The 15,741-nt window shown below is 37.1% G+C and overlaps 1 protein-coding gene across 1 annotated transcript; it reads left to right on the forward strand.

The window, feature by feature from the left end:
* Positions 1-9,927: 9,927 nt before the first annotated feature.
* On the forward strand, positions 9,928-10,497 carry LOC116851845. Its single transcript, XM_032831685.1, has one exon. It carries the CDS (start codon positions 9,972-9,974, stop codon positions 10,401-10,403), a length of 432 nt encoding a protein of 143 aa, XP_032687576.1. The 5' UTR covers positions 9,928-9,971; the 3' UTR covers positions 10,404-10,497.
* The last annotated feature ends 5,244 nt before the right edge of the window (positions 10,498-15,741 follow it).

Below are 15,741 nucleotides of genomic sequence, written 5' to 3' on the forward strand. Positions count from 1 at the left end.
AGAAGACCACCTTTCCCGTGATTTTTTCCACAGGGCTGATATTTGATCAGGGCGAATGCCAAGGTGGGGACCTGGGTTGCTCTCTGATAAAAGCATTGAGTCCACAAAAGATTCCCCTAGTCCGAAGACGTGTTTGTGAGGCAGAAGAGTTCGGTGCTTATCAAAAGGATGATTGGGATCTGAGCGACGCTCGGTAACCTGTAACAGCAGTTCAGGGTAGAGCAAGAAATCGTCAGGGAAACCCTGGAAATCATTTTAGGTAAGAAGAAGCTAACAAAAGAAGAGCCAAACGAACCAGTAGAATTGTCGGGACGACAATCTCTTTAGAGAGGGGGAACAGTGTTGCATGCGCAACATTCACGGCGTTCAGGATGCATGCGAGTCCTGAGCCGGAGTACGGTTGTCATGGATGCTTGCTACACACACACACACATACTGCTCGCCAGCAAACGAAAAATATCGAACGAGTGGGGGCTGCGCCCCCGCACTCCCATAAAAACTAACCTAACCCAACCTATCGTCACATTACCAGTCAGTCATTGTTTATTAAGGTGTTCAACTTTTTTTCTTAATAAGTTTTTAATAAACAATGACTAACGGCTAATGTGACGATAGGTTAGGTTAGGTTAGTTTTTAGGAGGGTGCGGGGGGTGTAGCCCCCGCTCATCGTTCAATATTTCTCTCGTGTTACAAAATGTTAAAAATGTTAAAAATATTCTTAATTTAAATATTTCTATGGTAATTGTGAAGGAAAGGCCCACTCTCATCAATTGTGTTAAAATTTAGTAAGATAATGTATTTTGACGCATAAAAATCGAATCTGAAAGCTTTTATGAGAAATTTACTTTTTAGCTTAAGCACAAGAGACCGCGACCCTCCCCCGCTGCGGTTCGGGGGGTCTGGGGGGCAAAGTCCCCCCAGTCACACAGCTAGACATAGACGGTAAGACAGATTTTCTAACCTAACCTAACGCGCCTTCAACTTTTCTATTAATATCTCGCTTTGCAATAGAGGGCGACGATTTTGTTAGAAGAAAAAGTTGTTTTTCGTGCAAAAACGCGTCGATTAAGCCTATTTTTATCAAAATCGGAGGTGAGGTCACTAAACTGAATAATTACCAACTTCTTTTGTTAATAATTTTTTAAGAAACAAAGAGCGCCATCTAAAATTTTTATAGCGTTGTAGCGATCCGTTTGCAAAAAAAAAAACAACTTAACCGCGAGCATTAAATCGAATGTTCTAAACGACTCGTTACGAAAGTAAAATCCGCGATGATATAATGTAAACACCGCCGACCGACCGCGAAAATCACAACACCGCTACAGAACGAAATCAGTATAAAAGACGGCGCGAAAACCTCAGAAGTAAGCAGTCTTCCGAGGCACTCCGCTGAGCAGAGCTAAGACTCCGACAGCAGCAGCTCCTTGCGAACACCGCTGCCTAGAGCACCGCATCCTAGACTTTCCTCGAGACCGCTCCGTCGACGTATTGGATTTATAAAGTCGACATTCTTGATTACCGCTCCGTCGACTTATTGGATTCGTAAAGTCGACATCCGCGTAGACTTGTTGGATTCGTAAAGTCTATATCCTTGATTACCGCTCCGTCGACTTATTGGATTCGTAAAGTCGACATCCGCGTAGACTTGTTGGATTCGTAAAGTCTATATCCTTGATTACCGCTCCGTCGACTTATTGGATTCGTAAAGTCGACATCCGCGTAGACTTGTTGGATTCGTAAAGTCTATATCCTTGATTACCGCTCCGTCGACTTATTGGATTCGTAAAGTCGACATCCGCGTAGACTTGTTGGATTCGTAAAGTCTATATCCTTGATTACCGCTCCGTCGACTTATTGGATTCGTAAAGTCGACATCCGCGTAGACTTGTTGGATTCGTAAAGTCTATATCCTTGATTACCGCTCCGTCGACTTATTGGATTCGTAAAGTCGACATCCGCGTAGACTTGTTGGATTCGTAAAGTCTATATCCTTGCTTACCGCTCCGTCGACTTATTGGATTCGTAAGGTCGACATTCCTCGATACCGCTCCGTCGACTTATTGGGTTCGTAAAGTCGACACCCGCGTAGACTTGTTGAATTCGTAAAGTCTACATCCTTGAGTATCGCTCCGTCGACCTATTGAATTCGTAAGGTCGATATTCCTCGATACCGTTCCGACGACTTATTTGAATCCTCAGAGCCGACATCCGTATCGATTCGCTAAAATCGTAAAGGCGATATCCGCGTAGGCTATCGGACACGTAGAGTCCACAGCATTGTTACTGCTCCGTCTACTACGGAGCACCGGTCTCCGCGAAACCGCGTCGCCGTGCCGGAGGACCGACCTCCGCGGCGCGCCGCTGCATCGACCGCTCGCCGAACTCTGACGCATCCCGAATCGCTGTCACGTACAAAGCTGCCAGATGTGAGACCGAGTACGCGTAACTATAGTGCGTGCGGCGCAGCGCACACAAGCGAAGAACTGTACGTGTGGGCTGCCTGTCATGAACTATAGCGCACGACGCTTCGTCCAGGCTCGGGCGGTGGAAGAGTGCAGACGTACAAGCTGCCGTTTCTCTCCATATCTATAGCTATAGCTAATACTGCAAGCGGCGAGAATCATGCCTAGGCCTTTTTATTATATCTCGGCGCTCGCGTGTTGCTTCTCACGTGTGCGTACTTTTACTATTTAACTAATTGTTACATTAAATGGAATGTTTTTTTACACATAAAATACACTCGTCAACAAAATTATCGCATAGGTTAATTTATGTCGAAATGTCACCCATTTTTTAATAAGTATAATACCGCCAAACATTATCGTATTTGAAATTTTTTTTATTTCAAAAGTGAAGTCTGTATTTTAAGGAGCATATTAGTCAGATATTTTGAAATTATTTTCTCCCCTTTCCACAGTCTTTGCACAAGTAAAGACGTGTTGCGTCTCCAAAAAAATTGCATAATGTGATGTATCCTACGAGATGGAATAAATTTTTTTCGTAAATTTTATGATAACCATCGTATAGTCTTTTCCCTACAATTAAGATAAAAAGTGGATTTGTGCGTTTTCTCGCGGAGTTGCGAAAAAAATATATCAAAGTTATCTATACATTTTTGTTATCATTTCATTTCCCTTATAGAAATTTAATACTGATAAGTGATAATTTGGCCAGTGATAATTACTGTTGTTCAATAATTTTATTACTCGTACGAGTAATAAAATTAGTATTTATTACTGGCCAATTTGTCACAGCCAGTGATACTTTTCTATAAGGGTTGACGCACTCTATTGAGTGGAATGAATTCTTTTCACAAATCTGACGATAATCATTCTAAAATATCAGCGTTTCCTTACAAATAGAAAAATAAAGAAGAGGTATACATTTCTTCTGCAATGTTACCTTTATAGAAATATCATACTAAGAATCATTGACAAGTACTTATTATCCAGTATTTTTAATACTGAAAATAAGTAATTATCAATGATTCTTAGTATGATATTTCTATAAGGGTATATGGTGTATCAAAGTTACTTATATTTTTAATCAGCTATCGTGCACACACACACGCACGTGCAGCACACACACACACACACACACACACACACACACAATGCGCAAGACCCGACCAGCAACTTCTCCGTGGTACGCATCGGTAATATTAATTCTAACGGTAACTGATTAAAAATTCATCATCGGTACATTTGATATGCGGAACAAAGTTATGCACACTTCTTCTTAATTTTCTTATTTGCAAAGAAACGTTCATATTTTACAATGGTTATCGTAAGATTTGTGAAATAATTCATTCCAGTAGAATGTGTCAATTAAGCGATTTAAAAAAAAATGCATAGCTAACTTTGATATGTCGCAACTGTGCGAAAAAAAATCGTACAAATCCGCTTTTTTTTTAAATTGTGAAGGAAAGCCTATACTTAACGATAGTTATCATGAAATTTACGGAAAAATTTATTCTACCCCAAGAATATATCAAATTGTGCAATTTTTTTGGAGACACTATACGTTTTTACTTGTGAAAAGACTACGGGAAGGGCAGATAATAAATTGAAAATCCAACTAATGCTCCTTAAAGTACAGACTTTACTCTTGAAATATTACAAAAAGATTTCAAATACGATGTTCCGCGGTATTATACTCATTTAAAATTGCGAAATTTCGACATGAATTAACCTATGCGATAATTTTGTTGACGAGTGTACATAAAGGAACTAAGGAAATAAAGAGCAGAAAAAGCGTTAATGATACAGAAATGATATAAATCTATTCTTGGCCAACATGTACATATTGTCTTTAAAAAAGTATCGTTATTGATGTATAAAAATTAATTACTTTATGTAGAATAATCGATTGACAAATAAAATGTAGTCTATGTAGTTTAGCAAAAAGTATTCTGTTAAAATACTTTTTACTTTACTAATAGCAAATTTCGTTGCCAGTAATGTCAGTGATCTTGCAGCAGATATACGTTTTGCACCCCAAGCACGCTAGCGTTTTTCCTCTCTAAACTCACACAAAACGCTCGGTCTATCCATGTGACGACTTGTCACATAGATAGACGAAAAATTCTCTGTGCATAAGTAGTGAAGGAAAAACGCTTGCATGCCCAAAGCCCTGATTCTCGAAAATATATCGTATACTATATTTCATGAAAAGCTATTGTTCATGTAACGTATATTATAGTTTTTTATTAAATATCATATGCGACATATTTTCGAGAATCAGAACCCAGGTTTGAAATCATTGACATGTCTGACTACGTTTACACAGCAACGTTAATTCTGTTTAGTAATTAGTAGTTAGTGAATTCGCGTATCCGATTGGAGTACATTTTTAGATCTAAAAGAATATACCAATCCAAGAATTTATTAACTACGTTCGTTATTAATCCGAATTAACGTTGTCGTATAAACGTAGTCTCTGTCGCTCGCTTCAGTGTTATTTATAATATTTCAAGAGTAAAGTCTGTACTTTAAGAAGCATTAGTCGGATTTTCAATTTATTGTCTTCCCTTCCCGCAGTCTTTTCATAAGTAAAAACGTGTAGCGTCTCCAAAAAAAATTGCACAATTTGATGTATCCTACGGGGTGGAATAAATTTTTCCGTAAATTTCATGATAACTATCATTAAGTATAGGCTTACCTCCACAATTAAAAAAAAAAGCGGATTTGTACGATTTTTTTCGCACAGTTGCGACATATCAAGTTAGCTATGCATTTTTTTAAATCGTTTAATTGACACATTCTACTGGAATGAATTCTTTTCACAAATCTTACAATAACCATTGTAAAATATGAACGTTTCTTTGCAAATAAGAAAATTAAGAAGAAGTGTGCATGACTTTGTTCCGCGGCATATCAAATGTACCGATGATGAATTTTTAATCAGTTACCGTTAGAATTAATATTACCGATGCGTACGGTTGCTGGTCGGGTCTTGCGCATTATGTGTGTGTGTGTGTGCGCGCGCTACACGTGCGTGTGTGTGTGCACGTCACGATAACTGATTAAAAATGTACAAGTAACTTTGATACACTTTACAACATCGCGGAAGAAATGTATACCTCTTCTTTATTTTTCTACTTGTAAGGAAATGCTGATATTTTAGAATAATTATCGTCAGATTTGTGAAAAGAATTCATTCCACTCAATAGAGTGCGTCAAATGAAATGATAACAAAAATGTATAGGTAACTTTGATGTTTTTTTCGCAATTCCGCGAAAAAATGCACAAATCCACTTTTTGTCTTAATTGTAGGGAAAGGACTAGACGATGGTTATCATAAAATTTACAAAAAAAATTTATTCCATCCCGTAGGATGTCACATTGTGCAATTTTTTGGAGACGCAACACGTTTTGTGAAAAGGCTGCGGAAAGGGGAGAGAATAATTTCAAAATATCTGACTAATATGCTTCTTAAAGTACAGACTTCACTTTTGAATTTAAAAATAATTTCAAATATGATAATGTTTCGCGGTATTATGCTTATTAAAAATTGTGTGACATTTCGACATAAATTAATCTATGCGATAATTTTGTTGACGAGTGTATTTTATGTGTAAAAAAACATTCCATTTAAGGTAACAATGAGTTAAGTAGTAAAAATACGCACACGTGAGAAGCAACACGCGAGCGCCGAGATATAATAAAAAGGCTTAGGCATGATTCTCGCCGTTTGCAGTATTAGCTATAGCTATAGGTCGGGAGAGAGACGGCAGCTTGTACGTCTGCACTCTTCCACCGCCCGAGCCTGGCCGAACGCCAAGCGCTATAGTTCATGACAGGTAGCCCACACGTACAGTTCTTCGCTTGTGTGCGCTGCGCCGCACGCACTATAGTTACGCGTACTCGGTCCCACATCTGGCAGCTCTGGTGACGGGGCGGCGCGGAAGTCGACGAAGTCTCGTCCTTTGTTGGCGCCGAATGTCTCCAAGGCGATGTACGCCGCTGACAAACGAAGACGGCACGCCTTGTGCAGGAATAACCTCCATTGGTCGAGAATTCCACATGCGCTGCTTCCTCTCGGTGCGACTCCTCGTCTTCTTCTTGTTGCGACCGGCATTTGGCTGCGTCACGAGCCGCGCCGCGTGGCACCCCACGTGGCGCACCACGTGGGCGCCCGTGTAACGCTGTGATAGGCTCGCGCTCAGGCCTGCCTGCGCATGTCCCGCTAGTGGCTCCAGGAGGCTCCCGCGGAGCCTAGAAGAGCGGTCGCGGGAGGAGCTGCTGTTTCCTACGGCTTGGCACGCTCGTGCAAGACAGCGTCGCTTGTGACGGCGCGCGAGGCTCGACCGCCACATATATATTTCAGTTAAAAATTTGCGACGAAAGAGAAATATCCGATCGCTTGTTAAGGGTAGCAGCTAGTGCGGCAAACGAATCTACACAAGAAGAACGAAACATTTCATCGTTAGTGACTGCTACTCGAAGAAATTTCAGGAGAAGTGATATTTCACCTAGTCCATGTAAAGGACGAAAGAGAAAGAGGACGTTTAAGAGAAGAGTTGTTTTGATGAAACTCGCACACGCCGATTTCCTTCCAACCAATATAGAACTAAAATTTTTAAAACAGAGAGGATTAGGTACACATATATTTTATTTATTTAATTAGAAATATTTTTAATTCCTAGAAAACCAGATTTGATTAATGTATTACTGATAAATTTTATATTTAGGTCTATCTGACAAACTGCTTGAAATAGAAAGAGATCGATCGTTTGATGAAATAAAAGAAGATATTTCACTTTTCCAACTTCATATCCAAAATTTATTAAGAATGTGCGGCTTTAGATTGGGAAGAGCAGATAAATCGAAGAGAATTTTTTGTTTTGAAAACATTCAAGATGGAACTGATTTGGAAAATCAGTTAATGCAAAGTAAACTTATCGTATTGCCTTTGAACGACTTCCCAGATAATCTTCCTCTTATTGAAAAATCAAATGCTTCTCTTCCTGAAACATCAAGAGATAGCTCTACGCTACCTTTAATTCAAACATATCAGAGAGATAGTGATTCTGACAATATTGGATTAGATCAAACTTTGTCAAATAGTTCGCCAACTATTCCACAATTTTCAGGAACGAGTCGCTTGTCAAGAAGATCAAGAAGATCACAATTCCAAATAGCTGATAAAGATGATGAAGAAGAAGAATTTGATGAAGATGAAAATGATCAGTTGGGTACGTAATTAGAATTATATCATTTAGCACGTATGGTTTAGTATTAAAGAAAATATGATCTTAAAGACTAGAAAAAATTATTGATATTTATTTTGAGATTGATAATAATTCTGGCTTAAAAATAATAATTAAACAATTATCGAATTTCTGGTGTCAGAGAAGAAACTATTGCAGAGAAATGTCTAATATTTCCATCTCTTCCAGAGGAAGCGAAGAAATCACTATTGATATATGCAGGAATAACTGTATTTATGATCTGATGAAATTTTATACGGATAAGCATGTAGTTAACAAAAAATTGTGCGTTACTTTTTTCGGAGAAATAGGTATTGATGGGGGCGGTCTTACTAAAGAACTGTTTAATCTCTTCTTTGTTAAATGTAAGGGAATATTTTTTCAAGGTGAGGATTGTATAGTCCCGTACTTAGAGTTAAACAGACTAAAAGAATTAGACAAGTTTGTTATAATTGGACGGATCTCGCAGTATATGTTGCTTTTGGTAAATCAAGTTCCTGCAAAATTATCAAGAATTACACTAATGTTAATTGCAAATCCTGAAAAACATGTCGAATCAGATATCTTATTATAGATACTATTGCGCCATGTAAATTTATACTTGCGGAAGATTTTGAAAAAAGTTGTAAAGAATTTTATGTCTATAACTGAAAAAAAAAGTGAGACTGTGCAGGATTTTTTTCAGGCACATCGGTTTTTTGCAAAACCAAATTCCGATATGTTCTCAGAACAATTAAATATTATTGCTACAGAAATTTTAATAGAGAAACCGAAAAGATTGATTGCAAAAATTTAGGAAGGTGTATCATCAGAAAAATATGCTGATTTCTGGAATAATTGTGATTTTGATGTCCTTCTAGATATGCAAACACCTACTGCGACAAAGGTCGTTAATTGTTTAGTAACTGATCCTTACTTAACGAATGAAGAAAATGATGTATTGCATTATTTTACTATGTACATTCAATGTCTTGATAGAGACAAACTAACAAATTTATTGTTTTTAATTACTGGATCTTTTCTTATGCCTAGCAATATTAAAGTAAAATTTAATGAGACGGTAGGTTTAAGCCAGAGACCAATATTTACTACATGTACTGATACTATAACCTTACTGAAAACGTACGCGCATTATAAAGACTTGAAAAATGATTTGAATATATGTTTAAGTACCGATGAAGCTAAAGAATATACCAGCTATTGATACACAAAAATGTCATTTACTTCTTAGGGTCGGTTTCACCAACTCTGGTTAAACTAACAGACGGTTAAATTCTAACTACCAGAAGTGCCAATATCGACATTGAATATAAATTCTTCATTAAGATTCAGTATGACACTGTTTATGGCACGTCGCATTTAAGTTGGCCACTCTGCTACTTTTAACCCTTGATTAGCTTAACCGGAGTTAGTCAAACCGGTCCTTACTTATAGACTTAAATCGTAACAATATATGTTAAAATGAATAGATCAATCCTTATTTATTTCGTCTTGAATTCTCTTATGGCAATTTTCAGTCAGTTTTGCATGATAAACCGAAATAAAATGTTAAAATACGTATTAATCTTAATATGAAACAACGATTTATAATCAAAGGAAGCGCAATCAAAGTTTTCGATTCTTTATGGCAATTTTTATGAAATTTATATTGTTTATGCAATTCTATAATACAATATAGCTGATAAAGCGTTCTTTTTATACTTAAAATTTTAATAAATTGCATTTTAGAATTTTTACTTAATGTTTTGTATTAGATTGTACATCCCCAGAGCTTGACTCATGTATTTTTTATTGTCTTGTAAACATTATACAGAATTATGATCTCGACAACATATTTCATGGTCATACTTCTTTTTGAAGATCGCTTTCGTACATATTCACATATTCGGAAGGGTACGTTAATCCCTAAGCGCTGAGCGAAATAAATTCTTACACATTCGCCGTTGGTAGCCATCGGCCGAGGGCTGTTTGATAAGTCAGAGACTTTTTGAATTCCCCGCGCAGTAACTTTAAATGCAACACTGCTGCCGTCAACCGTCATCTATTAATAGACTACTGTTAAATGTTGAGCAAGCTGCGTCATTTAGTTTGTGTTTGACAGCCACTGAAAGCAGACAACCTCGTGAATTGTAACAAAAATGGAAAAAAGTGAATTTAGTGTGCTGATTAAGCATTAATTTTTGCGTAAAAAAACCATCACTGAAACCAAGGAAAGACTTGATATTATAAATACTATGGGAATTCTGCACCATCAATTTCAATGGTTAAGAAGTGGTTTACTGAGTTCCGTTGTGGTCGTACCAGCACAAGTGACGCCGAACGTTCAGGTCGCCCAAAAGAGGTCATCACGCCAGAAATCGTCGATAAAATTCATGGAATAATATTGGACGATCTGAGAATGAAAGTATGTGAGGTGGCTGAGGCTGCAGGCATCTCAACTGAGCGGGTACATCACATTTTACATGAATATTTGGATATGAAAAAACTATCCGCGAGATGGGTGCCGCGATTGCTCACACTCGACCATAACCATACACCACAACCGTGTGACCACTTCAAAAGAGTGTTTGGCGATGTTCAGCCGCAATCCGAACGAGTTTTTGCGCCGTTTTGTAACCGTGGACGAAACATGGATCTATCACAATACACCAGAGACCAAGGAACAATCAAAACAGTAGGTTTCACCGGGTGAACGTGCACCAAAGAAGACCAAGGTGGGTCTGTCAGCCAACAAGGTCATGGCCACAATTTTTTGGGATGCACGCGATGTCATTCACATCGATTACCTTGAGAAGGGTGGAACGATCACCGGCGAATATTATTCAGAGCTTTGAAACAGATTCGATATTGATTTGAAGCAAAAACGACCGCATTTGGCGAAAAAAAGTGCTGTTCCATCAAGACAATGCACGGGTGCACACGTGTGTAGTCACGATGGCAAAAATCCATCAATTGGGCTACGAACTGCTACCCCATCCAGCATATTCTCCAGATTTAGCCCTCTGCGACTATTTCCTGTTTCCAAACCTGAAGAAATGGCTGGGTGGTAAGAGATTTGGGTCGAATGAAGAGGTCATCACCGAAACAAACGCCTATTTTGAGGGCCTTGAGAAAACCTATTATTTGGAAGGAATAAGAAAATTGGAAAAACGGTGGACTAAATGTATCGAGCTAAAAAGAGATTATGTTGAAAAATAAAACGCTTATTTGCCGAAAAAAATATATTCAAAAAGTCACTGACTTATCAAACAGCCCTCGTAATTTGTTTCGAGCATTATTTATAATTTTGTTAACAATGATAGTAATATAAGTAGTTTATTTATTTATTAAGATATATACAGTATTTATGTTAAAGCTTTCGTAATGTGAAGAAATGCTCGGTTTGGCTTTTAGGTTGATGCTCTTTGTGAATATGTTCCGAACGTTTTGTGAATAAATTCATGAACGTTTTGTGAATAAATTCATGAAGGACACAATCTGGAAACCAAACCAAGCAGTACTCTTACAGTTATCCATTTATAGTTTATATATATATATATATATATATATATATATATATATATATATATATACCCAGGAAACACACATATAACTGATACTTCGTGGTATATAACCATGAAGGATCAAGGAAGTTGCATTGATATGTAACATATGTATATGTATATGATACCCAGCAAGCACACATATAACTAAAATCTCTTATTATATAACTACGAAGGATCAAGAAATGTGCATTGATATGTAACATATACCCCGTAAGCAAAATGATAGCCGTCTGACGGCAGACTGGCAGCAGATTTGCTCGGAATATGTTGTCAGATTGACATCAACTGCGGCCGCATTCTGCTAGCATTCTGCCAACAGGGTCTGCTGACAGTACCTGCCGACAGATTGACAGCAGAAACCGCGCAGATCCTGCGGACATAACCTGACTGCAGATTGGCGACAGAAATGGAGCAGTATTTGCGCAACGCAACCTGACAACAGAATGGCAGCAGAAACGGAGCAAACTCTGTTGTTTGGTAGCAATTTAAATTGTGACGTCATTAATATGAGAAGACCTTTACAATATACATTTCCATTCTTTTTACTTCTTTATTTTCAGAAAATAATTGTAACCTGTTTTATTATAAGACAAATAATAATAATTTATTTATACAGTAAGTATACATATATAATAATAATACATAATGAGTAATATAATGCAATACATGATGTATAACAATTTTCAATTTTACATAAATCATAGATCCTCTGGTCCTCCACAAGTAAAATGGTAAATCTTACTATTATACAATTTTTCCAAAACATTTCTCTCCTTGACTAAAACAGAAGAAACAAATTTTAAAATGTGAATTAATAAAGTGGGGCGAATACTGATTCGTCCCAATATACAAATGACATTGAAAAATGCCGATTGCGATAGCCGAGGTGGTTCCCGTTAAATTAATAAAAATAGGCACTGAAAAGTACCGATTAGTCTCCATTAGAGCTGTACGAGGAAGTTTTAGTTCCGAACTCGGAACTCGGAAATGGACTCGAGTAATCCTTATACTGAAACAACTAATTTCGAAATCGATTCAATTAAGAATCTTGAAATCGGTTTTAGTATAACGATTACTTGAACCGATTTCATTCAGTTTTCGTTCGGAACCAAATACTCTCTCGCACAGCTTCAATATCCACTGAGACAAGTTGGCGCTGAAAAGTGCCGATTTATTTTCTTTTTCTCCTCTTCGCCGTGGACAGTCCTTCCATTAGTCTTGCCGGGCATCCTTCGGTCTTCTTCTAAAGTTAATGAGCGCATCTTTCCTAAGTTGGTGGGTAGGAATCTTTTAGGTATATCTGTAACTCTACATAAAGAACTCTCTATTATTATATATGCATGCATGTTTGTTCATGCACACTTGTGGATGTAATTATTACTATTCTTTCTTGTACATGAAGTTTCGAACCACAATAGGTGTAGCAAGCTTTAAGCCTGAAGAAATTGACCAATCACAGTCGATTATTCTCCTCAAATTTAACTGTGATTGGTCAATTTCTTAAAACTTAGGGCTTAAATTATCTATTGTGGATCGGGACTAAGACTCTTGTGTCCTTGCTTTAGGTGCCTCGTTTAATGATGTCAGATTGAGAAATCGCATGTCAAAATATGTTGCGGTAAACATAAGGTATAGTGAGGACCCAGGAGCCTTGATAATCATTATTAATATATATTCTTACCATTACTGATTATTATCTCCAATCTCTTGTTCATTTTCAGGCTCATCGTTCCAAAAATCGTGATTTCTCCGATTAGGCATCTGTGCACGAGGACCATGCAATTTGTTCCTGGCTCTTTCCTTCGCCGTCCGAAGAGCTTCTTTGGCTTGTTCTTGAAACTCCGTGCGAGTCAGCTTTTGGAAATGTTGGTTTTTGCATACAGCTTCTGCAAGAGAAACACATTATTTATACTACCATTAATTAGACATCGCAATGATGTAAATTTACATCATCAGAACAAATGTCCAAAATACATCCTATAGATATCGCGATATCTATAAGATATCAATAAGATGTATTTCGGAGATATATTCTGTATGGGAAGTAAGTATCAACAAACTCGATAAGCATAACGTAGAGCCGATTCTTAAAATGTTATATTACATAAACATTAACACGAGTGAGCTACTCTTTTGTATTTCTTATTCATATAGATGTTACGTAAGTGTAAATACAATATAAACTGCAATATAAAATTGTACAGATTTTAAATTTGTTAAGTAGATTAACTCATTAATGTGATAGATATTAATTATAAAATTCAATTCTTACATTTTAGTAAAGCTTAAAATGTAAGATTTTTGTATTTACAATAATAATTTACAATAACTTTAAGAAGATAACTTAAAAATAACGACTCGTTACTTTTTGAATAACTCTAACTGTAACGAGTTACTTTCATAGCCACTAACTTGTAACTGTAACTGGTTACATTTTCAGCAAAGAGAATTTTAAACTGTAACTACTTGTACAAAGTAACTTTCCCAACCCTGTATTCTATATCTAATTTAAAAGATATTAATATGTGCTTTTAAATATTCGTGATTGGAGTATTGTCACAGAATTTAGTTTCGGCCACATTGACAGCTACTAAGATCAATATGTACAAAAAATATAAAAAAGTATGGTGCGATCCTTTCACTGTTTGTGCAAAGTTATATTTTCAGAGTCGCTTCTACGTTATTGGCGCTTATCATGTTCGTTATCGACTTTTGCATTCTTTTAACGTCTATATAGAAAAAAGAAAGAGAACCGTAAATAGCAATTATTATTCGACTGTTATATAACAGCCGTAGTTCTTCTCGACCCAACCATGTAAAGGACTTTGTGAAGGAATCCTTCAAAGCTTCCTTTAGACAAAGGTTTACTGCTTCCTTGAGGTTAAAGCCGCCTATATACTGCAAATATTTCACCTACAAAGAGAGGAGGGGGAAGAGAGAGAAAGAGAAAGAGAGAGAGTAAGTATACAGATAATGTCTAATAAATATATTATATAAAATTGAATGTGGGTAACTGAATAAGCGAGTATGTGTATTTTCGGGAAAAATGTTGACATATAATATTATAAATGACATATAATTATATATAATTATGTGTGATTTCGCAGTGAACAGAATGTCTAAAATCAATGCATAACTATAAGATATCTTTTGCGTCGATTTCAAATATTCTGCTCACTGGGTTATACAGAGTATCTCACACTCTCTTCCGGGAATTTTGTGGGGACGTAGAATAGGTTGATGTGAACATAAAAGTCCTATACTGTTTTGCGATATTCGCAATAATTATCGAGATATTAATTGTAGAAACTTTGTGAATGATCATGCAGGATATGGTAAATGAGTTATAATAGCGACGACTGCCGTCGTGTACTTATACTTTAGGTCAAATTGAACAAAAAAAGTCCTCTACCATTTTCCAGATAATCACATAGATTTTTAATTATTAATTAAAGAAGATTATTGCACGATTTTGCGTGATAATGCACTCATTCTACGTCCCCACAAAATGCCCGGAGGAGAGTGTAAGACACCCTGTATATTAATTTTGTCTCTATATAGCTTTACAATTAAATAATATCTTGTATGTCTACACGAAATTAAAATACTGTTAAGTAAAATACGGAAAAAATTGTTTCATTCAGTGAAGTGTATCCCAACCAGCCATAAACATAAACATTTACTTCGATTATATTCCTATAACACTTTTTTTTTACATGTGGAACATATATCATCGCAGCAAACCAGCAACTCACCTTTATGCATTACTTATATAACATCGATGTTAAAATGTTACATTGAACATCGACGTTATATTACTGATACGTAAAGACGATGTGCTGGTTTGTTAGGATTATTTATAATTATATATGAGCATTGTATATATAGAGACAAAATGTATATATATATTATTTTCCCAGGTTGTGTGAGAAAAAGAATGTGTGTGTGTGTGTGTGTGTGTGTGTGTGTGTGTGTGTGTGTGTGTGTGTGTGTGTGTGTGTGTGTGTGTGTGTGTGTGTGTGTGTGTGTGTGTGTGTGTGTGTGTGTGTGTGTGTGTGTGTGTGTGTGTGTGTGTGTGTGTGTGTGTGTGTGTGTGTGTGTGTGTGTGTGTGTGTGTGTGTGTGTGTGTGTGTGTGTGTGTGTGTGTGTGTGTGTGTGTGTGTGTGTGTGTGTGTGTGTGTGTGTGTGTGTGTGTGTGTGTGTGTGTGTGTGTGTGTGTGTGTGTGTGTGTGTGTGTGTGTGTGTGTGTGTGTGTGTGTGTGTGTGTGTGTGTGTGTGTGTGTGTGTGTGTGTGTGTGTGTGTGTGTGTGTGTGTGTGTGTGTGTGTGTGTGTGTGTGTGTGTGTGTGTGTGTGTGTGTGTGTGTGTGTGTGTGTGTGTGTGTGTGTGTGTGTGTGTGTGTGTGTGTGTGTGTGTGTGTGTGTGTGTGTGTGTGTGTGTGTGTGTGTGTGTGTGTGTGTGTGTGTGTGTGTGTGTGTGTGTGTGT

This window comes from Odontomachus brunneus, unplaced genomic scaffold (genome assembly GCF_010583005.1).
Source record: "Odontomachus brunneus isolate Ranch 3 - 2012 unplaced genomic scaffold, Obru_v1 Obru_scaffold_194, whole genome shotgun sequence".
Lineage (NCBI taxonomy): Eukaryota > Metazoa > Arthropoda > Insecta > Hymenoptera > Formicidae > Odontomachus > Odontomachus brunneus.